Genomic DNA, 27,148 nt, shown 5'->3' with positions numbered 1-27,148 from the left:
GTTTGTGTTATTTTGCCCGCGTTCCTACAAAAAAGTAGATTTCTTTTTCAATTATTTCACGGAACTGGCTGATCCTCTAATGAAGAAAGGGTTCAGTAAATCAACTTAATACAATAAAAAAATTGATAAGTAAAAACGAGCATGAGGCTAAACAATCTCAGGAGTAGCACAGTCTGATTCAAAGGGCTCTTTCTGACCCGTAATTATTTATAATCTGTTTATTTGCATGGTTGACTGCCCACCTTTGCAGCAATGCCACCATTGTGTTACCCAAAAGAGTGCAGGCTGGCAACTCGACAACTTTGTTGTCCTTCTTTGGTGGCCTTCTTAAGGAGATTACTTCAATCCAAAATGAAACGACCTTCTCTGCGGCCCAAAGGTGGAGCTCTCTGGATTAGTGTCTTCACCTTTTACTATATCTGATTTCCTCGAATTCTGAAAAGCCATGTGCCTCTTAATATTTGCATACCAAACTAAATGACCCACAAAGTGGCAGTTAAAGTTAATGAAATAATGAAACCATTTGAGTGCTTGTTTACTTTACTAATGCATCGTGGCACGGTGCCGCGACGGCTTACTGGAGGCCAGATTTGCCAAGTTTGCTACAAGCAAACTGTTATTTTCAATCTGAGCCTTTTTTCCTTTCATGTCACAAATTTTACCACATGCCAGTCTGCGCGTTAACTTTTCTTTTGCTCCGATTTCATGGGAGCTAGATAGTAGCTGGTACCCTGTTGTCATGTCACAATAGGAAATCTGCCCCCGCTGTTTAATTTGCAACAAATCAGCTTGATCTTACGCTGTTTATACTTGCATGCCAGGTAACCTAATCCACTGAGTGATCCTATCATGTTCACTGGTCTAATCTAGCAGATGACCTTGCAGACACTGTAATACAGGGTTACATAAATGACTGGCTTTATGTCACACTCACTAATCACTATAATCTGACCAAGTCATTCAAAGGATAGAAAAGGATAGAAAAGATGGAGGACAGAGTGACAGAAAAACGTTTTTAAAACGCCTGCATTGGTGAAATGAGGGTTTATCAACACATAGCTAGAATATGGAGGTAGGAGAGAAACATCTGGATTGAAAAAAATGTGAGAAATGGGAGCCACTGTGTGTAAATCACAATCAGTCCTCATTAATCGTTTTACGCTTCTGCCTGTCACCACAGGGAAAGAGAGAGAGACAAACACACCAGTCTATTCAGTTATTTGAAGTCTTCTCATTTATAGCATTTGGACTCATCACAGCAGTAACTTTGTTCATGTTAATAACTTATCACTAACACAGACACTAAAAGTGTTTTTATGAAAGAGTTATTTGCAGGTCAGTAGCTTTGCACAGTGGTGAACCACGGATGCCAGCGGTTCCCAGACTGTGGCGTGTGGACCGTTAGGGGTCGTTGAGAGGGTTAAACTGTAGTCAGAGCAGCAGCACAGGTTACTTTCACGGATCTGTTTTTTGCATTCGTGACATAGTGTAGATGCAGAGTCAACAAATACTTTAGTCAAAGACATATTATAGGTGTGCTATTTTTCCACCCAGCAGGCGATTAGCCAGGTATGTGAGTGCTATCGGTATACGATATGTGAGGAATGCAGAACTGAATGTGTGTGTGTGTGTCAGCACATTGTTCCCGCCCCTCTCTCGCTACAGACAAGCAAACAGCAAAGCTCTCAGGTGATGATGAGGGACAAAGAAACTTTGGGGGAAGCTGTTTTTAAAAATTCTTTTCGTTTTATTAAGATGATTATAGTTGTAATCAGTGGCCTAAGGAATTTGTTTACAGAGAGCACCCTGAAACATGTGGGGAAAAAACCCTCACAAACAGTTAATATGAATAAAAATACAAAATAAGAAAAAAAGACAGTTAAAGTTCAAATATGCGGAAGGTTGTTGGTTTGAAATTAGGAGGAGGAGGAAACATAAACCCAGCCCCAGGAGGGTAACAAACCGACATCTGGCATAAAAATCTCTGCCAGGTTGATCCATACACTGCGGTGACCTCTTGGGAAACAAGAGAGCAGCTGTAAGTACTTCAAAATGTAAAATGTTTATGCCCTGTCCAGGATTCTCAGTGTGACGCTGGCCCCTGGCCCCCTTCTTGCTCTGTTTGGCGTCAGTGGGAATAAGGAGCTTCTACTGCCTCTAAAAGACAGGCGTTATCATTCTGTTCCCTGTTGGCCAGGAGGGCAATCCTACTGAGGTGGCGGGACGCTGCCCCTCCCACTCACAAACAGTGGTTAAATGACCTCATGTCGTGTCTAAAACTGGAAAATTTCTGCATTTCAAAATCTATAAGAATTTTTCAGCAAACTCTCTTATGTCAGGTGTGGAAACACAGTGTACAGGTCTAGAGCAGTGACCTGGATGGGAATGAATGGGATTATTTTGCAGGGATTATGTTATTTGGGGAAATATTATACACATGTTTATATTTCTCTCTCTTTTTTTCTTTATTTCCCTTTTTGTTTTTTCTTGTTTTTTCTTTTATATCACAGCCTTAAAGCTAATTACCCCGAATGTACAGATCATCTGTAATCCTGTTCTTCTCTTTTTGTTTATATGTATAAAAGAAAAACTCTTAATAAAAAGACATTGTTTAAGACCTATAACCTGCTAAAAGGTATGCTAAATGCAGAGGTTTGACCAGCAGTTGTTATCTTTGAAAATAAATAGAGAACATCAGCATAAATTTATGTTTTAACACAATAAATCGTTTACTCTTGTAAGTAACTTCATTGTAAGAATTTATTTTTAAAAAAATCACAAAGCTGTGCTTCATTTTAGGGGACATCTGGAGAGATGATGCTGAAAAAAATCAAAAACATATTTGTTATTAAATTTCTGTGAAATGCCTGTAAATTATTTTAGCACAGCAAAGAGGCTGGCGGAGTTGCCACATGTTGGATGTGCAAATGGTGCTTGCTTGTTTGGGTTTTGAGCTCACAGCAGTTTTGCTTAATAAGATTCGTGGGATATGGAAATGAACCAGATGTAAATGCAAACCTCATCATGCATTAAGAGCTGACCTGCAGCTTGCTCAGCGCATCATTTATGCTAACCTCAGAGCACCGCAGTGGTATAAACACGAGGCTAATGTGACAAGAAGCTGCTCAAAATTTTTTTTTCTGTAACTCAAATTAATCACAAAACACATGAAAACAGAAAAAAACCCAACCACACCTTAAAAATCTCTAAAGGAGGAAGGAGATTTACATCAAATAAAAAAATAATACAAATACTATACAAATATTTGTTTCACAATAATAATAAAAAAAAGGTTTTATGGACTTTATCCAGAAGCCTTAACACTGAACTCACTGTTTCCATTCCTTTTTTTTTTTTACAGCTTTACTTTTTTATATTTCACACTATACAAAACAAGTTGGACTGCAGTCAGTAATAGTGACCAGAAATCCATAAAACCAAGAGTGAAACACACAAACACACACAGGCCCAACAACAGCCACAAAACACATCAGTAATGGTTGGCCTGAGGGCAGTTGGGTGGATGTGTGTGTGTGTGTGTGTGTGTGTGTGTGTGTGTGTGTGTGTGTGTGTGTGTGTGTGTAGTGTGTGTGTAGTGTGTGATTGGGGGCGTATTTTAAAAGAGCAGAAAAACATCTGCTCTCTCACTGACTCTCGCTGACTTTGACCGTATATTAATGAGAGGAAGATGGATGAATACTGACAGACTGGTCCTGTGGAGTTGTTTACTCAGATAACTCCACACAGGACTTTCACTCAAGGAACTGGTGCTCAAATCCCACAAAAGAAGAGTATTTTTAGTCTTTTGGTAGTTAGGTTGTTGGTTAGGTTTAGAAATGGACGATGGTTTGGGTTAAGGCTGTTCTTTTGTTTCGTTTTTTTTAACAATTTAACCCAAATCTCATAAAGCTGAATGTCCTACTTTTTTGGAAGATGCACTTCAAAGGCAAATAATTCGTGTCCATGTACAGATAAATATAAGGGATTATATTTCCAGGCTATTTTCATTATATAAATCCAGGCTGAAATATAGATTTCCACCTTAAAAAAACTGTTTATGATGTTTTTTGCCAGAAGGATCAGTTTAATTTCCTTTAAACTTTATTTTTATGGAAAACTGTTAATATTCATAGATTACATACCACATGTTTAAAGATGTTATTCATTAGTTTGTGTTTTTTTTATTATTATTTTGACCTCCAGGTATTGCATCTCTGTGTGATACCACAGAGATCTGTGTCTGGATCAGTCATGAGGTCAGTACATATATGACATGTATTACTGTGCAATTTTAAACTTTTATGAACTTGTAAGGGTCACCTCTTACCACAGAAAGTTTTAGGTATTGCAAAATGCTTTGCAGCATAGTCACAAGGAAGAAGCCGTCTGACTTGTGACCATTACAAATTGTGACTTGGAAAAAAACTCATTAGGTTTCAAATGACAATGAAATATAGCTGTATTTATTGCAGAGGCCATTTTTTGTAATGCAGGCCAAAAAACTTCCAGATATAAAATGAGAAAATCAGAGGGGACATATTAGTTTTTGCAACAGGTTCTGGCTCTACTTTCTTTGAAGCTGCTTGTCGTTTGTCTTCGCTTTGAAACTGTTGGAGCGTTTTGATTTTACTGAGTTGTGTGTCCCATGCGATTAGTGGTGGCTGGCCAATACACAAAGTAGATCAATAAAATAATTTCAGATTGTTGCATCATCACAGAAAACTGAAATTCCCCTTTGTGTGTCGAAGGGAACAATTGTATTTCAGGCTTTAATGTGTCACGTTTTGAATTAAGAAAATGCAGAAATGCCACCTCGTTACATGGCTGACCTACTGTACTCGTCATTACGTAACGTTACCGACTGATCACTGCCGATCGGCTTCATCGATCGCTTCTTTGGTAGTGAAAGGACAGCAAATGTTGCCAGCTGGAGCATCCTGTGTGTTATAGGTCAGCCCCAGCCAGAGACCTGACTCCCTGCTGTCAATCACACGAGGCCATATATCGGTGCCAATGACAGATAGCTTGAAAGAGTAAATTCACTCATTCAGTCTGATTTCACTCATCAAACTTTGCGCTCGGTGTAAATGTCTCCATCTGTCTGGCTCTCCTTCCTCTCTTCTTCTCAGTGGGAGGCTCCTAGTTTACTGCAGTGCTGTTACATAACTCTGCTGACTAGAAGCAGCTGCGTGTGTGTGCATGTACATGCAAGCTTCATGCATCTTTAATGCCACCTTTTACGTAGTGAGCACAGTTGGTGGTGGATTTTGCCCCTGTGTTTTAGCATTCTCGCTCACGCAGAGGATAATATCTGCTCTTTTTTGTGTTAAATGAGCTGGATAAACGTCTCTTAAAGCAGTTTCCGGTCAATATAAAACAGATTTGTGTGTGCGTGCGTGTGTGCATGTGTGTGTGGAGTGTAAAAACCCACCTTTTCTCTCAAGAATAGGGTTATAAATCTGTGATACACACACTCATCTATATCAGGTAGAAATTTCTTTGAGATTTCTTGCTTTCATTGATTGAGTTAGCAGTTTGCTGTATTTCTCCCTAATAGGCACTTTGTTAATTACAACCTTAGTGGTGGAGCTTGCCTACTTGGATCTGCATTTTCTTCAGTGTGTGTGTGCACGCGCCTTGGTACTAGCATCAATGTGTGTCTGTGTGATTGATGCTCTCACCATCTCTTGCTGCTGGGAAGCACTGTGACTCATTCCTGTCTCTCCTGATGTCTCCCTCTGTCTGTCTCAGGCATTTCTTTCTATCCACTCCCCAGTCACCGTGAACATAAATGTTGGCCAAGTTTGCTTTTAGCAGATGCCACAATACAATAATAATAATGCAATGAATCCACATTCCCAGTAGGGGTGGGCGATATAAACGATATACAATAGAAACGATATAAATTTGGCCAACAATAGAGATTTTGACTATAGAGATTGAAAATGTGACGTCATTCAGGGGTATAACCGCTGTATTTTGTCCACTGTGTGCTCGTAACGGTCTGACCCTTTCACTCCTTTGATTTTTTTCCTCGTATCTTTTCTTTGACTTTTCATCAAGTCTGTCTTTGTTCTCCTTCGTTTTGTACATACCTTTTTTGGGGGGCAAAGAAAAACCAAGAATTTATTGGAACCGGAGAATGAACGTTTTGCGGTGCTGCAAATGCTTGCATTTGATGCATTACTTTGATTGTTTTGCCACGAGTTCCCGGCATGCAATGCGCAAAAGTCACGTGGTCTGTCAATCTCTATACCGCTCTATCGCGATAGCGCATGTTGATGATGTCATCAAGCTGCACCTGTTTTGGTCGAAAGCATCACAGTGGCTACAACCATTATTATCTGCAAATTATGCCGACAGTCATAGCACAGCGATGAACATTGATACATTAATGTTGAATTCTCTCGCAGCTGCTCTAGTCCCATGCTGTTGCAGTATATTAATAACTAACCTTGTATTGTGGATGAATAATCTCAGTTGTTCTCCTGACTGAAGTTTGCCCTGTGTATAGCATCCTGCTATGCGATTGCATTTGTCCCTAACCACCAGAATCCCTCACGTTAACTTTTATCGAGAGGAAAAAAAGTTGGCGTTCATCCTCCAGCTTCACTGTGCTAATGTTATGCTAACATAGCTGTGTCGCTAGCAGTCACGTAGCACAACATTATATACCAGGTAGTCCAACTTCAGTAACCCTACAAACGCCACTGCTGTTTAGTTTCTTCATTTATATCGGAAGTTTTAGCAGAGCTGTACGTTTTAATTAGTTTCAAAAATCTCTCAGTCAGAACATGGTATGTCATGTTTAGGTGGAAACTAGCGAGCTAACGTCCTGCTAACTTCTAACTCCATTAAATTTAATAACTTCTGTTTTCATGGATGCCTGGATGTTAAACTTAATTGTTACACCTGGTAAAGCGGCAACGCTGATGATTTTATTAAAGATTAAAGAATTTAGACCGTTTTTAACTCTCAGTGTTTGTTTGACTTTGGGACCTGAAATGGACGGAGTTTTGGACCCAGATTACTCCGCGAAGCAGCCATAATGCTCTGACAATCCATCAAGCAGTGCGGCTTACCAAAGTTGTACTAAAACATTTTTAACAGATTTCTGCACGCCAAAATCGGTTCGAGGTCAGTAAGCACAACCAGAATTCATACATAAGGAACACTCTCGATTTTTGAGAAAATTAAAGGATTTTAAGTGTGCTTTATAGTGTGGAAAATACGTTATACAGAAGAAAAGAATATATCGCGATATATATCGTTACCGCACATGCTTCAAATTATATCGCGATATGAATTTTAGGCCATATCGCCCAGCCCTAATTCTCAGCTCTTCCAGTTAGGGCAAATGGCAGGTTAAAAGGAAAAGCATGAACACCAACAGCAAATTAGAGCATAAAATGTCCTTTGAAGCTCAGTTTGTACTTCAGCGATCACTCTGTTTAATCTTCCTTCAAACCACTCTCTTCCAGAATAAATTAAAAAGGTAAAAAACAACATGAGGATTTGTTTTCCTCACAGATATTATACGCTGAAATTTTGCTTTAACACCAGCAGATATCTATCCCAGACTTCAAAGATATTAATTCTACATATTTGCAGATTTTAAATGAGCTGCAAGAAGAACTCTTCTTCCCTCCTGCTGAAATCGAACCCACTGCCAAACACTTATCAATAATGAAATATTGACCATAAGAGTCTAAATTTTAATTCTGCCCTCACGGCCCCATCTGTTACAAACCACATTTCTTCCCTTTCTTTCTTCCTTCCTCTTTGAGTGCTACACCTGACTCAGTTTGCATGTTTTGTTTATTTAAGACCACCTGCTTCCTCCTTTCCTCTCCTCGCGCTCTCTGTCTCTCGTTCTCTCGCTCTCGCCCTTCTTCCTTCCTGCCCACTTTCTCCCATCATGACCTCTACCCTACTCTCACTTTTCACACCGTTTCTCTCCCTCTTTTCTGGACCCTTGTCATTTTTCTTGTGGTTTTCTCACGCCAGCGCAGGATATGAAAGGATTGTTTTTGGGGGGTTTATGGAAGAATGGGAACGGGAGGAATGGGAACGGAAAGAGAGAGAGAGAGAGTAGAAGTGAAGGGCTGCAATAGGAGAGAATAAGATTGTTTGTTTTGTAGGAAAAGGACTGATTGTTTGATTTTACGTTTGGAGTTAAGTTTTGTTGTTTTCCAGTGGAGCTAGAACATTTACAGTTAATGGTGCGAGAGAGGAGGAGCGAGACCAGATACCAGTATATTGGCTCAACAGGCTAAACAATTAAGAAAATAAAAAAAAAAAAAATTAGATTGGTTGTAGTTTATTATTTATTCCTAAATAATATATATATATATATATATATATATATATATATGAATGGAATTTTGCAGAAATGCCCTTTAAAACTGACATAAAAGCCTAGTTTGCACAATACGTGCATCATCTTCAAATGATTTGTTTGTTATTTGTTGTGAAGAAATAAACCCCTTTAGTTTGAGCGGACAGAATAGTCACAGCTAGAGTGGATAAATTAGCCGACAGAGTGGGCAAAGCAAAACATTTCTTCTCAAGTTTTTCTCTGTAACCCGTTGCTGAGTCCACAGTTTTCACTCTACAGCCGTCATTTTATCAGCAAATTTAGGGAAAATTCGTCGTATTCCAACTGTGTCCTTTTCAAAAGTGGCACACTTGCATTCTTTGATCTGGAGGCATTTGGGTCAGAGCAGTGGTGTTTGATTGCCCAGCAGAGATCAATTATAACTGATTAAGAACTTTTGGAGGAAAAACAGAAACTAACTCTTGCTGTCTCACTTACAGTATGTGACCACATTTTTAAGCAAGGAGCAAAAAAGAAGTGCAGATGTGTAGAGCAACTTCTTTGGCTGCTTATGTTTTTGGTTTTTCTTTAAATAAGGTGAATATGAGTTACACTTTGGAGGATTAGACTACTATTAGACAGTTAGATGACTTAGACCAGCAGGAGCAACCATCCGTGTCTAGCCTTTCCTCCATGTGCAAGCATTTCAATCTAGAAGAAATTTAAGAAGTGATATTATCAGATAAACTTTACTGTTTGATGTCCGGGGGCCAGTATGGGCCCACTGCACACATTTACTTCTTACAGTTTAAGTTTGAGTTTAAGCCCAAAGAAGCATTAATTTATCATGTAGAAAAACTGCAGTGTATTGTTGAAATTTCACTTCTTATTATACATTAAAATATCTCTGGGATTAAATGCGTAGTTAAACTTCTTTACACTAACAGAAAGAGGAGTTTTTGCTGGTCCGGCCCACTGGAGTCAAAGTGGGGTGGACGTGCCCCACGTTGTAAAATTACTTTGACATGCCTGATCTAATAGAAAATGACTGAAAACGGACGCGATTTATTCGGACACTTAATTATCAGTCACATACAGACAACATGCAGCTGTCAGTGGTATGAACTGAGCATCACATGTTTAAGTTATGAGTATTCCAGCTGCCGGCTAATATGTCAAACTGCCTTTGATGTAAACTTCTTGTTACACTTTAGCATTAACTTGATTTAAGTTGGTCATTTTGTTTAGACAGCTCTGCAGATAATTAAAGAGAGGCGCCACTCACTGTTGTCGTACTTATATTTGTTAAACGCGTCTTGCTTTGAAACCCCGTTATAGCAACAGAAAGCATCTGATAGGTTTTACAACTTTTGGAGAAGTTTTTCGCTCAACATGTAGCTAAAGGGAACAAATTCAAATGAACTGTACAAGAGAAAACAAGGAGGGGACTGTTGTGAAAATGTGAGAGAAGCATGCAGGCTGTAAGTGATCTGAGGACTTTCTTTGCAGAACATAAAAGCACAGTGGGAGTAATTTATTCCAAGTAGTTTGAAAGTAGTTTGCTTAAATGAAGATCTCAGTGTGAACTTCAGGTCAACCTCAGATTCATTGTCCTTTTGATTGACACTAGAATACAGCATATCTTGATATAGTGTTTCAAAGTTGCTTTATTCACAATAAAAGTGGTTTGAAAACAATTGAAGCTACAAAGTTTTACTGTGTATTTTACAGTGCAGTGACGACAAGACACACATGAAATCTGGGATGAATGGGAGATTTGTGTTTCCAACAGTCACACATTAAGCTCAGTTTTTAGTCCGTGCGCACGTGTGTGTGTGTGTGTGTGTGTGTGTGTGTGCGTATATTCAGGAAATGTGTGTAGCTTTAAAAAAAACAACAACAAAAAACCCTCTTTGATGATAGACGGAGGAGATTGAACATTTTTCTTTCCCACAATCAATTGGCGATGCTTAACAGCCATGTGACAGCCCGAATATGAACTTTTTCTGTCCCTCTATCTTCATTCTTCCGTCTTTCCTCCCTTTTCTCCTCCTCTCACCTTATCCTAACTCTGTTTTCAAATGCTTTGATCTTAATCCTTTCTCACACTCCCTCTTTCTCTCCGTTTCCTCCCTTCCTTGTCTGTTACTGCACTTGTTTCTTGTTCTCTCTTTTCTAAAATGCTTCCTGCTTCTTGATTCTCTCAGTATTGTTCCCTGTGTGAGTGTGCATTTGGCCTTACTGTACTCAAACTGTGTGGGAACTCAGCTGTGTGAGCTCCTTTTTATTAATATTATTATTATTATTTCCATAGGTGAGACTGTAAGTCTGTGTCTATGTGTGGGAACTGAGACATGTGTGTATTTCCTGCATGTTGACTGTGTTTCTGGTGTTTTGTGTGGGAACTGTTTACTAGAAACAGTTTTCCTGTTTTGATGTTGACAAACCTACCGACAGACCGATTCCTATCTGCTGCTTTGTCTCCCGCTTTATTGCCGTGCCACTGTTTGGCTTTTTAACAGGTCTTGCGTTTGTGGCTTTTGCATGTTATGTGTTATTTTCGTGGGTATTCGTGCGTTCTTGGGTGTGTTAGTGTATGTGTTTATGAGAGAGAGAAACAAAAGATTGAAAAGGGTATTAAAAAATTGAGAAAAAAACTTAAAGAAACAAATTGTTCCTCAGTCTGAACTCACCAAACAACAGGAAGCACTGTGTGAATGACACAGCCATATTAGGAGCCAGGAAGCAAAGGTGATGGAGTCTCCGTGGCGACAGAGTTCCCAAGACCTGGTCGCCACGGTGACAAGGGTCAAGCCTAGTTTACGGCCTGTTCATGAGAAAGAGAGAGGTGAACATTTGTACGGGACAACAGGATGATGAGCTGTAAAGTCAAAGTGAGGTCAAAGGCTCAATGTTCCTGCCACTTAAAAGTGCTTATAGCTATGAATTTATATCTTCCCCTGGAAAAACATACAAATCCAAGGTGGCAGGCACAAGGACACACATTATATCCACGTGTACATGCCTCACAGACCAAGAGACTTGACCACAGTCCTCAAGACTCAATGAGCTCTCTGTTTGGATGAGTGGGGGAGAAATGTACTTGTTGATAAATCTGTTTGTTGATACGCTGAAAATGAATAGCCTACCATTTAAAAAATGTGAAGATTTACAACTTTTCGTCATCTCTCATGAGATAAAGCTGATTATCTCTAGAGTTTAGGTTGTTAGCCAGACAGAGCTGTAGTCCATAAAAGATGTATGTCACTGGTTTGTGGACACAGATTGAAGTTGCAGTTTCCACACTGTCGGAGACAACGTGACGGACTAGCTTATCGGGTAACGCTAGCAAGCCTAGGCGATATGGGTATATCACACAGACACAAATACCTGTTGATTAGTAAGGTATTTAAAGAATACTAGAATTTCATTCACTAAAGCATAAGCACAGACTTCTTTGGCATCTGGAAACCAGATTATTTATCAGTTAAAAAGCATTTAAGAAGAGGCCTCTGCGAGGTCTTTGTTGGCTGTTTTTTTTCTCTCCCTTTGATTACTCATATCCTTCATTAGTTGTAACAGTTAATAAGTCATTTTTTGAGGCTATAGCTATAGCCTATATCTATGGCTATGGCTATAGGTAATTATATTTGCATAGTCCAGCCTGTTGTTTTTCTTTGGCAGCATGCTGGGAAAACCTGAGCAGCAGTATGTAATGCACTCTGCTTCAAGTGAGTCACATCAGCGGCTGTTACAGTAAAGAAATGTGTCACAGTGATATCAGTTTCGGTGTGATCGAAGCTAACCGGCCTTCATCCAGAGTCCATGACGACACCTCCGCTGTGAGTGAGTGCCAATGTTGCTGATCAATGTGTTTAAGCGCTATAGCGGATGAAGTCTCGACACCTGGTGTTCACTCGATCTGCTAATGAAAAGTTTCCAAATGTAAATGTAGGCCGACTTGTTATTCTTGTTCAACCTTCAGTTGCCTCTGCCTCCTGCTTCTTCGCAGTGAAAAGCGATGGAAAAGATTTGCTCCGTGTGAATTGCAGTCTCTGTTTTGTCCTTTGCAGCAATCTAGCAAAAGCAAAGGGATGTGAGACTGTCTCACTTTTCTCACTGCTGCTTGTCCAGCTCTCAGTGTTCCTATGAGAAAACGCAGTTTAACCTTGAAGTTGCTGTTTCTGCTTCAGAGTTTGTTTCACGGATCTGCAAGGCTATCGTCAGACCACAATTCCTGCCAAACAGAAACATGTGATTCATCAACAGCAGTGAAAACATAAAAATTACCATGATTGCAGCAGACAGTTTTTCACATGATGGCATGGTTTTGCAAGCAAACAACTCCATTCCCACAAATTTCCAAGGAATTTCTACACATCAACATCGGACATCAACACTGGTTATTTGAAAGAAATGAGTCAGATTAGATTTGTCGCCTGGATTTCTATGGACTGATGAGGATTGTGTGAAAGGATCTTGACCCTGCACCTGACATGGCGACCTCGGTGTTTACCGTCTGTTCGTGGACTTCTGGGGAGGTATTAGATCAGCTCTTGATAATTAGTTATGGTGGCACTCAGTTATTGACGTCTATCTATTAAAAGAGGACTCCTTGAGAAAATCGAAAGTCCATTTAAAAATTAAGATAAGTCTTAATCTTCTCTCAATTAGAGTTGATGCCATCAACTCACTTGCTCTCTCCAAGTTTCTTCCATCTGTTGGCCCACTGAGGAATTAACTATCATTCACATCTTGCTTGTATTGATCAGCAGTTCTGCATTTCTGCTGTCTCTCTTCTTATTAAAGTGAATTATTGCAGAATTAACTAAAATAAATAAAAATAAAAAAACTTTGGCCACTTCTTCACACTACACACAGGTAGGTATTTATTGCACTGTATTAAGCATTATAATTTTAATGAAGTAATGCATTAGTTTAGTTACGTATCTCCTGTGAGTGATTTCTTACATTCATTGCAGTGTAATCTTTACATGTACCCACACATACATATGCATATAAAGCATACACAAAATCTTTCTTTTTCTACTCTTTAATAAAGCGTGCCTCAAAGCCAGACAGTAGAAATAAAGAACAAAAATGTGAAACGGCAAACACAAGGTCCAACTGCAGTACTGGCTGTAGGCCATAGTGACTTAAAATAAAAGTGATAACTGTAATGTGACTACTAAATTTGGGACCAGGAGTTTTATTGCTGTAACCATTTAGTTACAGCAATGTGCTACTTCTTTATTGTTTATATCCACAACACTGCTGGTGGCTTCTGCCCAAATTGGCCTTTAGATTTGTGTGGTTCAGTAAATAGTGGTCAACCCTCTCGTTTTGACATTAAAGAGGCGTGGTGCTTTTTGAATACTTTGAAAGTTAATTTCCCAGTTTTTAAGCAGGGTTCAGAGAATGACCTCATACCTTTTCAGTGTTTCAGCGTCTCTCCTTGTCTCTGTGCGGCAGCCAAATGGCATTCATTTTTCAGTGAGTCACATCAAGCGATAGTTTGCCAGTGAGGCAACGATAAAGTTGTGATTTAATTATTTGCAATTCAGCTGACTTCACTTAGCTTAAAGGGCTGCCTGCTTCCACCTCCTCCGCTTCCCATCTCACTAATGCATTGATAACTAAATGGGCGTGATGACTCAAAGAAACTCGATTTTACTTTCTGTTTATCAGTGAAACAAATTAGGGAAATTAAATTATCTGACTGAATACACAGACTTAGAAGCAAATAAAAGTAATGCCAGTTTTCTGGTTTACAGCTATCCTTTTATCTTATCACTCCACTCAGATAACTTTATTTTTTTTCCATCTGATCCCAGTCTAGTGTCACTGTTTAGCAAAACAGTGAGTCTGACTGGTTTCACTAAATGCCGTGGATTGAGAACACGTTTCAAAAAGTCAAACGCAAGGCTTTCCGAGTATCTTGACAAATCCTACTTGATACCTGCCCTCAAGGAGGAAGTGCTGAATCGGCAGAGGCAGCATGTGGGGGGAAGTCAGACGGTTTGTAGAAGCAAAGACTAAGCAAACAGCTTGTCTTAGAAGTGAGAAGTTGTTGCCTCTGGGTTTGACTCACAGCTTTGCTAAAGTCCCGATGATTTTCTTCTTGCTTGCAACAGTTTGTATAAGATACAGGTGTAAACAGCTGGCTTGGACACAGCCAACACTGGATCCCAATGGCTGACTGATGGCTGATCATCCTTAAATATCTTCCTGGGGCAGATTCAACAAAGTGCCTCTCCTGCTCCACTAGATCCCAAAGTGCTCTATTGCATTGATATCTGGTGACTGGGGAGGTTCTTTGAATGTAGTTAACCATCTATCATGTTCAAGAAAACAGTTCCAGGTGATTTCGTGTGCCATCTTGCTGGAAGCAGGTCGTCTTTCTAATGTCTGAACACTTAAATGCACTGAGATGCTGACACGTGATTGGCTAATTAGATATTTGTGTTAAGGAGCTAGAAGTGGTTCATTTCTAAACTGTGTCATGTCATGTGGCTTTTAAATGGACCAGAAATCTGTTTTACTTTGCAGTAACCTTATCTCTGCTAATCTCATAATGTGTTTCAATGTATTTTTAATCTTTGATGATGATAATCAACAGTGAATTTATGGTAGGTTTATAAAATGTTAAGTACATACTTCAGGTTAAGAGGGGTTAAGAGCTATTTTTGCTGGCGACAGGTGTGTTTGATGGGTTTACACAGTGTTGAGTGGTATTATTGAGAGATATCAAAAGCATGTGTGCATTTCCATTAGTTTGCTGCATCCTAAGTGTCTCTTTAGTTATTTCCACTGGCCCATCCTAATTTGGGGCCCCATCATTCATCGGATGTGTTTGAAATCCTCACCTGGTTTCCGACGCTGGAAAGTCGGCGCATAAAGATAATTAAATGTGCGCTCAGTAACAAGGTCACGTTCACATAACAGTCTGGGTTATGCTGAGCTCAATCCATTTAATTCAGGAAATGAATGTTAAATAGAAAAATAAAAGTTTTCCTGTCTTTCTTTGCTCCTATTTAGTCAGAAGTAATACTTTCCGTTTACTGCTTTCAGGTTTATGAGTTTATTTAAGCAGTAGTTAATAAGAAATGCATAAGTGCTCTTGTGCTTTCAGAAGAAGCAACAAAAAGGAGATTTCCTTCCTTCGTTTGAGAGCTCATAATTGAATTGTTTAACACAGGCGAGTCACTGTCGGGGCAGTTTCTTTTGTGTCGATTACTGACAAAAGCCTGACTAACCTGATCACTGAGCCTCCACACTCAATTTTCGCTCATTTTCTCTGCATTAAAAAGAGCACCGGAGTCTCTGTCGAATTCCTTTGTGCGATAATCCAGGGGGAACGTTAACACACAGAAGCTCAGCAGACCTGAGATAAATCCTGCCGTCGGGGCCGGTTGCTGTGGCTTTCTCCTCTTTATCTTCGTGTAGGCTTTAACAGAAGGTGTTGAAAAAGTCAGCCTCAGGTCAGCTCTTAGGCAGCAGCAGTAACAGCACAAACAACCAATTTATGTGGCAGTGCACTTCACCTGTGACTGTGACCTGCTGTCACATAGTGAGTCACTGAAAATCCTATTACCCGATTGCAATATTACATGTGTTAATTAATATCAGATAAGCAGGATATTATTATATTAATCATGATGACAGTGAGCAGCATTAACCAGCAGGCTGGCTGATTGCTGGTTTTGGTGAAAGAATCGTTTCTGCTGTTGGATGGATGAAATTATATTTCTAAATAATTGTAAGCCAAGGATGTCTGTATGCAATGATGCTGAACAGTCTTTTTATGGGTATCTAATCATATAAATAAAGTTATGTTTAATATTAGTGTCACAGTTTATGCCACCTGTGGCTAATTTAAATTTTGCAGTTGCCTAATTTCTATATTAAAAAAAATAAAATATTTATTTAATATTTAATTTAAAATATTTAATATTTATACTAATCAGAAATTCTCTCAACCTGAACAGTTTGAATGCAGCTTGCGCCCCCTGGTGGAAGCACAGTCACATCTGTGTTGCGCACCTGCTGTTAGCTCTCACTGTCTCTATCTCTGCTCACACCTCATCTGTGTCTGTCTCTGTGTCTGTGCTGTGCAGGTCTTCCAGAGCAGTACTACAGTCTGACGTGGTTCCTCAGTCCAGTTCTTGGCCTCTTGTTCACTCCTCTGATCGGCTCGGCCAGTGACCGCTGCACTCTGCGATGGGGCAGGAGGAGACCGTTCATCCTGGCTCTCTGTATAGGAACACTGATTGGAGTGGCTCTGTTTCTGAATGGATCACTGATAGGTACGTTTTTTGGGGTTTTTTTTCTTGATGAGACATTTTCTGTGTGCATTAGCTGAGAAGAGAACAACAGAGCAGTTATAGCAAACCTCACTATAGGGGTCAAGAGTTCAGGATTTTCCTTTAGCCATAATATAATAGTGTGACCCATAATCAAATGTGTGCCTAATGTAGAACAATAGTGTACGGGGCCTGTACACATCTCTAAATATAACCAAATGAAATGTCAAAGGAGTTATAAATAAGAGCAAGAGGTGTGTGAACAGTTTTCTGTCAGCAAATTCTATTCAGTTTTACTCACATCTATTCTGTTCTGCCTCTATTCTTCTGCAGTGGCACTCGGGTCAATTAAGGGCACCAGGGAGGTGTGTGTGTGTGTGTTTGTGCTGGGAGGGTTGACGTGGGAAACAAACAGTGACCTGTCTGAGAGAAATGAGTGAATAAATAAGAGAACGTGTTCGTTTCCATGTAAGTATAGGCGAATGTGTGTGAATGAGCCAGGACGACATGGGAAAGCTGTAGTAACCTGTGAATGAATGTGTGTGTGTGTGTGTGTGTGTAGCTGTAAGTGAGTGTGTGTTGACATGGGAACACAAGAGCAGGCATTTCACAGGGAAATGCTTCCTGTTTGCTTCCCCCTTTCTACCAATCACAGTTCACTTCCTGTCTGGGTGCCTTGCTAGTGCGTACCGTGGCTCCATTGTCCCCCCACCCCCTATACACACGCATACACACAAATACACAAAACACCCGCATGTACACAAGCGCACATACTGACACGCCGCTGTTCTTTCTACGAATGTTTCTATTTCCCTGACGTTAATGGATTTGAGTTTGTCATGCTTAGTCACACTGCCTCAACAACACACAATACACTCAAAGTACACACCCCACTGCACACTGTGTTGTTCACATACATTTATACAGCTTCAGGCCCTCGGGGTGCAGGGGGGGGGGCAGACCGGGTCACAAATGTCATGTGGTACACAAGGTCACACACGACATGCAACGCAGTATGGGAAATGTGCAGTGACCTGTTTGTGTCTATAGCTGCTATTGTCATTCAGTAATGTGCTGTTAGCTGCTACCATGCTTGGTTACATCAGCATAAATTAATTTATTTTTTTCGTTGTGCTACACATTTCTTCTTGATAATTATTGGCCTTTTTATTTTTGTATTTCTAAACCTAAAGTAAGATAAGCACTGAAAATCATCTCTGTGTTTCTCTGGCAGGTCTGTCACTCGGTGATGAGCAGGGGAGGCAACCAATAGGGATTGTTCTTACTGTGCTGGGTGTGGTGGTGCTGGACTTTTGTGCGGATGCCACAGAGGGACCAATCAGAGCATACCTGTTAGACGTGGCAGACACAGAGGAGCAAGACATGGCACTGAATATCCACGCCGCCTCTGCAGGTACAGCTGATGATAAATACAGCGATAAAATATTTTCCGCCATTACTGCGAAAGAGCAGAATTCACCTGTCGCGTGTTTGTTGTGTGTGTTCTTGCCCGCAGGTCTAGGCGGCGCAGTCGGCTACGCGCTTGGAGGTTTGGACTGGACGCACACGTTCCTCGGAGCAGTCTTCAAGTCGCAGGAGCAGATCCTCTTCTTCTTTGCAGCCATCCTCTTCTCTGTCTCCGTCGTGCTGCATCTCTTAAGTATCGAGGAGCAACAGTACTCGCCGCAACACGACAGGCTCGAGCAGGTACTGAACCGTGAAGTTCAGTTTTAGCAGAAATAGACTTTTTCAGTGACATCACAGAAAACATCCTTTCACTGCTCTCTTAACAGGAAAGTCTGGATCCTGCCCACCTTCAAACATCGGCCAATGGCAGGGCCGGACTTCTCGGCGCCAAATTAGAAATGATCAGTGAGGATGATACGGTAGAGAGCTACGACCTCTATGACCCATACGAAGATGACCAGTCAGAGCATGGAGACATGGACTTCCTAGAGGTGGAGCTTGTGAGAAGTAAGTTCAGAAACTTCTGTTTTTTTTAAATTAGCAAAATCTATTTTAAATGGTTTTCAATTCAAATGATCAAAAAAAAGATGGTCACTGAGCCAAGGGAATCCAAATAAACCCGAAGTTAGCAACATATGTATACTTTTTTGGTGTTTGGTTTTTATGTTTCCTAGGCAAAAAGAGAGCAAAAGGAAGTTCAGGATCCGTGTGACCATATGTCACAAAGACTTTTATTTCCACTTATAAAAATGCTTAATTGCTCTTTCTCTCTTTTTTTTTTCAGTCATGACAGGGCAGCTGTAACTTCATCCCTTTTTCTCTGCCCTGTTTCTTTCGCTTTTCTCTAAATTTCTGACACCTAAACTGATCTCATCACCTCCCCCTCTTCTTTCTCCAGGTAAAAGCGACAGCGTCCTCGCCATGGCAGACGCAACCCTCGATCACCTCGACCACGATGCGATGTTCTTGTGCCACATAGAGCCTTCCATCTTCGCCGATCACCTCTCGCCCTATCACGGCTCACCCTCCACGACCGCTCCCTTCTTCAACCCCAATCGCAGCACCCCACCCCCCCGATTCGCCAGCATCAGACGCAGCAGCAGCACGGGAAGTCAAGACTTCCTCCGCCCCCAAAACAGCAGCAATCAAACAAATGTTACCACCCCCAGGATTTCCCGCCTCTCAGCTTTCCTGCAAGAAATGGAAAACGACGACGGGCAGGAGGCGCTGCTGAACAACCAGCTCAACGAGCAGCGGACGCTGAACGGGCGGCTGTTAGCCAGCGTTACTAATACTGACAGACTTGGCACTAACAGGCTGAGCTCCAAAGGACAGGCACACCGTGCTGGAATGGTCAAAGGTCAGCATCTTTACGTTATTATAGCCATGTTGTTGATATATGTTAACCCAGTCATATTTAGTTATACTGGGAAAGTCAGATTTGCTCATGTGAAATTGTTCTGATATAAACAACTTTAGTTTAGAAAAATAGCACAATAATGCTAAATCAGTTTCTTTAAATTTTAGCATGAAAGACCTGGATAATTTCCCTACAGTGTTGTTGTAGTTATTAAAAGATGAACCCATTAACAAACTCTCTCTTCATCCAGCTGCCAGTACTGGAGCTCCTATGAGACAGTCACGCCACCGCCACACCTTCTACCGCCAGCCGTCCTGCACTTTTTCTTACTACGGCCGCGTGGGTAATCATCGTTACCGCTACCGCCGAGCCAATGCAGCTTTTCTCATCAAGCCGTCCCGCAGCATGAATGACCTGTACGAAGTGGAGGCCAGGCACAGGAGGAGGAACAGGCAGAGGAACAGACACCGCAGCGGGAACACCAACTCCTCCAGCGGGGACACGGAGAGTGAAGAGGGCGAGGTGTGTGGATGGAGGGGTGTGATGCTTAATGAGTCTGTATTGTTTGTCCTCGCTGGTAACCGTAATGTGTGATGTTTTATCTTCTCCCCTCAGGTTGAGACCACCGTGCGCCTGCTGTGGCTCTCCATGCTAAAGATGCCCCAGGAGCTGCTGCGGCTTTGTGCCTGTCACCTGCTCACCTGGTTCTCCATCATTGCAGAGGCGGTCTTCTTCACCGACTTCATGGGACAAGTCATCTACCACGGAGATCCTAAAGTATGAGAAACAGTCAAAAATGCACAGATATACATACATTCACTTCACCTCACTTTACTTTACCAACATATATCGTGGTTTTTTTTTAATTATTTACCCTAAAAACATTTATATTTCTTGTTTCAGTTTTTCTTTTCTTTTTTTAAATGCTTTGCACAGGCTTCTTTTCATTTCTCTGATTTTTTGTCATTTATTTTGCTGCAGGAGGATAAAAAAGAGCAAAACAGTCTCCATCTTAGTAAAAAGTGATGTAACTAAGCCCAGTTTTCTGTCTCACAGGCTCCTTCTAACTCGACCTTATTGGATAACTATCACAAAGGAGTTCAGATGGGATGCTGGGGCCTGGGTATATATGCCATGACTGCAGCTACATGTTCAGGTAGCCATGCGCAAGAGCACATGCTCACATCATTCAGTTTTCCTGGTTAGAAAGTGGATTTTCTTTTAATCATTTGAGTAAACAATCCACAAATCTCTCTTTTCTAGCTATTCTTCAAAAATATCTCGACAACTTTGACTTGAGCATTAAGGTTATCTACATCCTGGGTACACTTGGATTCTCCATAGGTATGAACTGCATTAATAGACCACAGTAGAGTAGAAAAGCACACTGGATAGTCAGTAGTGCCCTAATCTCCCTCTTTTTTGTGTTTTCCTTCATAGGAACTGCAGTCATGGCAATTTTCCCTAATGTGTACGTGGCCATGGTGATGATCAGCAGCATGGGCATCATCTCCATGAGTATCTCCTACTGTCCTTATGCTCTACTGGGACAATATCACGAAATGAAAGCGGTACAGATATATTCAATTAAAAAGGCTGAATGATCTAATATAGATATGAATCTACAAAGATATGAATTAATGCATAGTTAAAGAATAGCTAGTAATCTACTTTTTTTGTTAGAAGATAATTATCATATCTTTTGGGACTAATAACTTTCTTTGCATTTTTCAGTATATCCAGCACAGTCCTGGCAACTCTCGCAGAGGCTTTGGCATCGACTGTGCCATCCTGTCCTGTCAGGTGAGCGTCGAATAAAGTTATTTAATTCTGCCACTTACATTCATGTCATATATTGTATCGAGAAAACTCTGTTGTGATTCTTCAGGTGTACATCAGCCAGATATTGGTGGCCTCAGCTCTGGGTTCTGTAGTGGAAGCTGTTGGCAGTGTTCGTGTCATTCCCATGGTGGCCTCTGGGGGCTCCCTCCTTGGATTCTTTACTGCCTGCTTCCTGGTTATTTATCCAACTCCAAACAACGGGTGAGAAAACTACACGTTCTTAGCCATAAAGCAATACACACACAAACTAAGAAATAAGCCTCTACTGAGGTTTTGCAGTCAGATGATCACTAACGTGACATCATTAACTTGTTTGCCATTTTGGAAGTGGGACAATGTAGGTTAAACTACATAAGGAACCAGTCACCTAGACTTAGGGACCTGTCCTCAACCATCTGGCTATCAAAGGTTGCTAGGAAAAAACTGCCCAGGGTTGATGACAGTTGCTGTGAAATATAGCCCCAGTCACACAGGCCTACTCCAACTAGACTCCAACTACTCCATGAAAATGTGACGACTGCAGTGCTAATGCACAACTTTTACTTTGAAAGTGAACCTTTTCAAGTTTACTACTGCATGGTGAGTTGTTAGTGAGTATTTGCAGATGGATTGCTGTGCTTCATGGAAAATACTATTAAATGTTGTATTAACGTTGAGACTGTTTCATTTGACCTACTTAATCTGTAGCTGTTTTTAAGCCCATTGTGAAGTCCTAACAAATTTTATTTCAATTGTCAGGGACGGGGAATCAGCCAAAGCTTCAGAGAAACGGACTTTGCCATCGCTGGAAAATCCCAATAGCGGCGAAGGGGCTGTTACCGTAGTGATTGAGAAACCCAGCTTCCTGAAACTCAACAAGGAGGGGAAGGCCACCAGCACTACTGCTTCCTGTCAGGTGGAAAATGAGTCTGCTCTGTGATTGGCTGACTGCGCCGACAGACACTTTGCTGCAGAAACAACTTGATTTGTCATTGCTGATGGAAAAGACTCGAAGGTGTGCCTTGATGTGGATTTGCTTTGGTCCACTCTTGGCGTTTGTTCTGGCTTTAACAGGGTTTTTTTTTTTTTTTATTTAAATTTACATGTCACACTGAAGAAAACATCACAGTCTACCGTGGGACCAGCGTCACATTAGACCAACTTACCCAACAAAAGTCATTCTGGTCCCAGTGCCGCTTCAGCTGTTGACGAAGTTCCTTCCACTTATCCCTTACGGACTTTTGATCAATCCGTCAGGGTCGTCCAGGATTGAGTAATTAATTGGCCGTCGTTTTAAGGAGAGGTTGTCTCCTGTCTCTCAGGGCCTCTAGGAGGTGCTACTGAGCAGCCACCTGGACAGGAAACTTCAGGGGACTCACATACATACTCATTCAAACCCTCACACGCACACATTTCCTCATCTAAGTTCAACACAATCGAATGAACACCCTAATAATGAACTCTATCGATGAACATTAGTCCTTGAAGCTGCAATCATTACAAAATGCTGAAAATCGTTCTTCCGCACTGTGGAGTCAGGTTGATTGAGTTTTTGCTCCGTGATGTGGACGCTGATTTACGAGAATGTGTGTGTCTGCTGACTTGAAACACCAAAACAACCCCAACAACACAGTCGGCTTTGCGGGACATTGCAGCGACACTAGCTTTAAGACTCTAAAGACTTTTGGAAGTGGCATTTTTTGAAATCGCAAGCCCGAAGCCTGGTTCCTGGGGAATTTATTGACCATAAAATTGATGCTGTTGCCCTCTTTCATATGGCAGGACTGACAAAATCTTTAATTCAGCCTTCAACACGGGGAAAAGAGGACAATAATCCAGAGGATCTGCTCAGAAATATTGAGCATGAGAATAAAGTCGCATGTATATCGAACGATAAAACGACAGTCAAAAAATACGCATGTTTACCGGGTGAAATTCGACAAGCGTGAAAGTAAGAGCCTAGATGCAGTGTGTGCAGTATATGGGGCATTACAATCAAATATTGTTTTCAAGATTTAGTGAGGAACCACAGTGATGTTTCTGTTTGTTTTGACTAATCAAACTAACCTATGCTGCATGTTAGACTAGCTGAGGAGCGACAAACCAAACACCAGAGAGGAAAAGAAAAAGGAAACCGAGTTTTTCTCCTTTTCTTTACTTTTTCGCTTATTTTTTTGTTTGTTTGTTTTAAAAAAGATACTGTCAGCATTAAGTTTGCCACTCACTGCACATTGTTGGAAAAGAAATGTCACAAGGTTCAGCTAGAACAGCGTTAACTTTTGGATTTGGGGTTCTAATATTTTTTATGGATGCTGAATTTTATGGAAATGTTTAAAAAAAGGCAAACAAATCTCCATTGTCTTGACAGGAGTCATTTATGACAACAGTTTAAGGCTTGTTGCGTAAGCTTCAAGAGAAGGTCATGGCCCTGTTGTGGGTCTTTCCACATCACCAAAAGAAGAACAGAGTAGATTCTATATTTTTCAAAGCAGACCCGGACCCGGTTTTAAGCACTGTAACTTTCACAGAACAAAAGATAACACCAAGAATTTAGAGTTTCACTAATTTTGATTGAAGTGTTGTGACATTTATTTTACAATACAGTCAAAAGGCTTTGGGAAAAATGGTTAAATCTGCTGCGGTAGCTACAGCAAAGGAAGCAAAACTGCCGAGTTTAGCAATCCTTAAAGCCGGGATAGATACGAAGACCTTGATGACTGAGTGTGCGATGACGTTAAACGATCTTAATCTTCTGAATGTTTCTTTAGCTGATTATGCTGGACATGTAAAAAGTCATTTTAAAGTGTTGTGCTGTTTGTGCCCCGATAAATCAGGCCTTTAGTTGCAATAAGGACCCTTGTTGATCAGAGTACTGTGCAGAGCTTGTGCAGGCTGAGCAGGGTTGTTGGTGGTGGTGCATATTTTTGGGTCAGTTTTCCTTTCATTTCAATCAGCTGAAGCAAGCAGCTTGAAGGGAAACAAAATGTAAATTGCAGTGGGGGTGGTGACTAAATAGAAAGAACTGTTTGTATGTATGAACGTATGTAAAGCATTTAGTGGAAAAGGTGTTTTTATTTTGGGTTTTTTTTTTTCAACTTGGGCGACTTTAGAAGAGAATTCAGAGGATGTGTTTTTTGGAGGGGGGGATGTGTTTGTGATTTTTCACTCATGTGCAAAGTTTAACATTTTCTTCTAATACTAATTCGATTCCTTCCATACTTTCAGGTACATTGAATCAGAGAGTAAGATAAAAGTTGCTAAGATTGGATGTTTTAAAAAACGGCCCCTGCAGCCATTAGCGCAATAAAATATTCTGAATAAACATAAAAAAATAATTTAAAGAATCAACTTTGGGGTTATGGAGCTTTGCATGCGACGACAACGATATGCATGTTCAGAACACCAAAGTATGACTGTACAAATCACTCGAGCTCTTTTCTTTAATCGTAATAGGTCAGGGATGTATTTTCTAATGCACGGCTGGATGTTTGTGTCTTTTTGTTTTCGTTTGAACTTAAATGTGTTAAAAAAAAAAAAAAAAAGAATTAAACGCAACATGTACTCTTTAAGCTGAAGCATTGTGCTTGGTCTGGGTCAGTACACTCCTAACAGGTGAGCGAGTTTTAAACATCCACTTTATCACTTTTCAAGCTGGAAAGTGAAGAAATGTGTTACAGGATGAGACGTCCTTCATTACAAGTGTAGGTTAGAGACTCCTGGCCGTGAATACTTGAAGTGCAACTAGAGTGTTTCTGTTCCAATGCAGTGAGGAAGTAGTTGATTTTATGGGGAGGTGGGGGGGTTGTTGTTCCAATGATGTCCCAAGCCTTTTATCACAGACTCTGGAATGTTCCGGCGACTCGGTTCAGCTCAGCCGCTTCGCTTGGCCTGCTGGGAGATTGAGTTCTTAACCTCTGATTCCATCTGGTGACTTAAAATGTTAATGTTTTTTTTGTTTGTTTGTTTGTTTGTTTTAAAGTCAATGAATGTGAGTTTTGTTTTTGGTTTTGACGTTTGACGATCCAGGGTGGGAGTCCTGACATTGCACAGAACTTGCACATAAGTAAAAAAAAACAACAAAAAAACAAGTAGAACTTTATTGCAAAAGGAGGAAAAAAAACAAGTAACTGTGGATATTTATTTTTTGAGCTTTCTTGTCTATAAAGGACATTTAGTTTGCAAATGAGTAAATTAAAGCTATTCTATTTGCTGTTACAGGTGAACTGGACTTTGTGTGTGTGCGTGTGTGTGAGAGAGAGAGAGCATAGGTCCTCTCACAGCTGGCAAAGCAAAAAGACAGCAGTGTGTTAAAACTGTCATCTCAGTGTTCACTTTTCGGTCCTGGTTCTCTGTTCTGCAATCACCTGGTTTACACTTAGCTCTGGAATCGATGGCGATGATGCCTGAAGTCTTTTTTTTGTCTCTGTTCTGTTGTTTTAATTCAACTAGAAACTTTTTTTTGTGTGTGTTGTGTTTTATTTGAATCCTAGGCAGAGCCACACACGTCAAATTTTGGCCTTTGTACATTTTCAGTGTTTGCTCTCCACCGTCCGCATCGCTGAATGAATGTGGAGACGCGGTGATGCTGTTTCATATTTCCTGGCAGCAGCGTGACGGCCATGCAGTCAGTCCAGCCTCTGTGCATGCGTGTTTGTGTGTTTGTGGCTCTGCCTTTAGTAAACTGTGTGTTAATGACGGAGGAGAGCGATGCCTATATACTTTGATTTTCATAGAGATTAAATCAAGATGAATACTTAAAGAATGGGAAAGTAAATATACGCAGTGTACTATATATAATATGCCTTGTTATTTGGAAAAAAAAAGATGTAAATATACATATTTCTCTTTTAGTTTCTTCTTTTTTGCTGCTATAAAAAAGATGATTATTTTTGTTAGTAGTGTTGTTTTCTATATAAAGTCTGTATATATATCTCTATGTTATGTAAATATGCTTGAGCCTTCATATGTAGGACTCTGGATGAACACTGTATGGAACGCACCTTAAACTCTGTTCAGAAGCAAACAACCAATGACGTTTTTCATCATTTGGCATTTTCACTCAGAATTCAAAATGTGACAAGAATCAATAATAAAGAAGGGTCTCACCATACAGGCAAAAAAAAGAGAAAAAAATCTGCTCTGGATGAAAATAAAAGTTCATTTGATCAAAAAAGATTTCTGCAACTGGGAGTGTCTCACTTCATAAAGACATAAATATACAGTGATACCCACAAAATACATGTTTTTATATGCAATAATAATCAGAGAAACCAATTCATTTTAAAAATAGAACGTTTTTATTACTTAGAGGAAAATGCTTTGCAGTGCATTTAACATGAGTTGAGAAAGATGCTCAGAAAGGTCTTGATCTTGAGTGTAGCTGTTAGTTTACTCTTATTAGTATTACATTGCAAAAGTTTTTACCACACATGTAAATAATGAAATATTAAGGGATAACAGTGTCTAAAAAACATGTTAATAAAATGCACTAATGTCCTTCTGTATATTGTTACCTCACTTATTATCTTTAGGGAGTCTTAAGCTCTAAGCAGACTGGTTTTATCAGGCTTGATGCACATTTTCTTGCAAGTATACGAGCATCTTATTCCTTGGAAAGTAAGATTTCTGTAAAATATTAATTACATGTTAATTAGAGAATTTTCATTCTTTATTATAAAGATTTGGCAAGCATTTCCAAATCGTGCTTTTTTTTTTTTGTAAAGGAGGTATTTAGAGTATTTTTATCTGAAGAAATGATAAAACTCAATTGCACTTCAACAGAAACAGAAATCTGCACAACAACTAAGGGTGTAATTCCCCTGTAATCAAATGTAATTAATTAATTAATTTTTAAAAATTACAACTTTAAAAAATGTATTT

At 40.2% G+C, this 27,148-nt stretch overlaps 1 protein-coding gene across 2 annotated transcripts in view; it reads left to right on the top strand.

The window, feature by feature from the left end:
- Window positions 1-26,443, top strand: part of LOC120726449 (solute carrier family 45 member 4) — a 53,888-nt gene extending 27,445 nt beyond the window's left edge. For both annotated transcript variants that reach the window (XM_040020041.1, XM_040020044.1), the window contains exons 4-16: window positions 16,435-16,623; window positions 17,855-18,034; window positions 18,137-18,327; window positions 18,414-18,594; window positions 18,986-19,447; window positions 19,698-19,969; window positions 20,063-20,224; window positions 20,504-20,603; window positions 20,711-20,791; window positions 20,888-21,018; window positions 21,182-21,250; window positions 21,336-21,490; window positions 22,028-26,443. In XM_040020041.1, the coding sequence (XP_039875975.1) occupies window positions 16,435-16,623; window positions 17,855-18,034; window positions 18,137-18,327; window positions 18,414-18,594; window positions 18,986-19,447; window positions 19,698-19,969; window positions 20,063-20,224; window positions 20,504-20,603; window positions 20,711-20,791; window positions 20,888-21,018; window positions 21,182-21,250; window positions 21,336-21,490; window positions 22,028-22,208 (2,354 nt within the window). In that variant the 3' untranslated portion in view covers window positions 22,209-26,443. The remainder of the gene's footprint in view (window positions 1-16,434; window positions 16,624-17,854; window positions 18,035-18,136; window positions 18,328-18,413; window positions 18,595-18,985; window positions 19,448-19,697; window positions 19,970-20,062; window positions 20,225-20,503; window positions 20,604-20,710; window positions 20,792-20,887; window positions 21,019-21,181; window positions 21,251-21,335; window positions 21,491-22,027) is intronic.
- Window positions 26,444-27,148: the final 705 nt, after the last annotated feature.

The sequence above is a fragment of the Simochromis diagramma genome, unplaced genomic scaffold (genome assembly GCF_900408965.1).
Source record: "Simochromis diagramma unplaced genomic scaffold, fSimDia1.1 OVJJ01000753.1, whole genome shotgun sequence".
NCBI lineage: Eukaryota > Metazoa > Chordata > Actinopteri > Cichliformes > Cichlidae > Simochromis > Simochromis diagramma.
The sequence above is the reverse complement of the archived record's forward strand: the minus strand, read 5'-3'. Positions and strand labels throughout refer to the sequence as shown.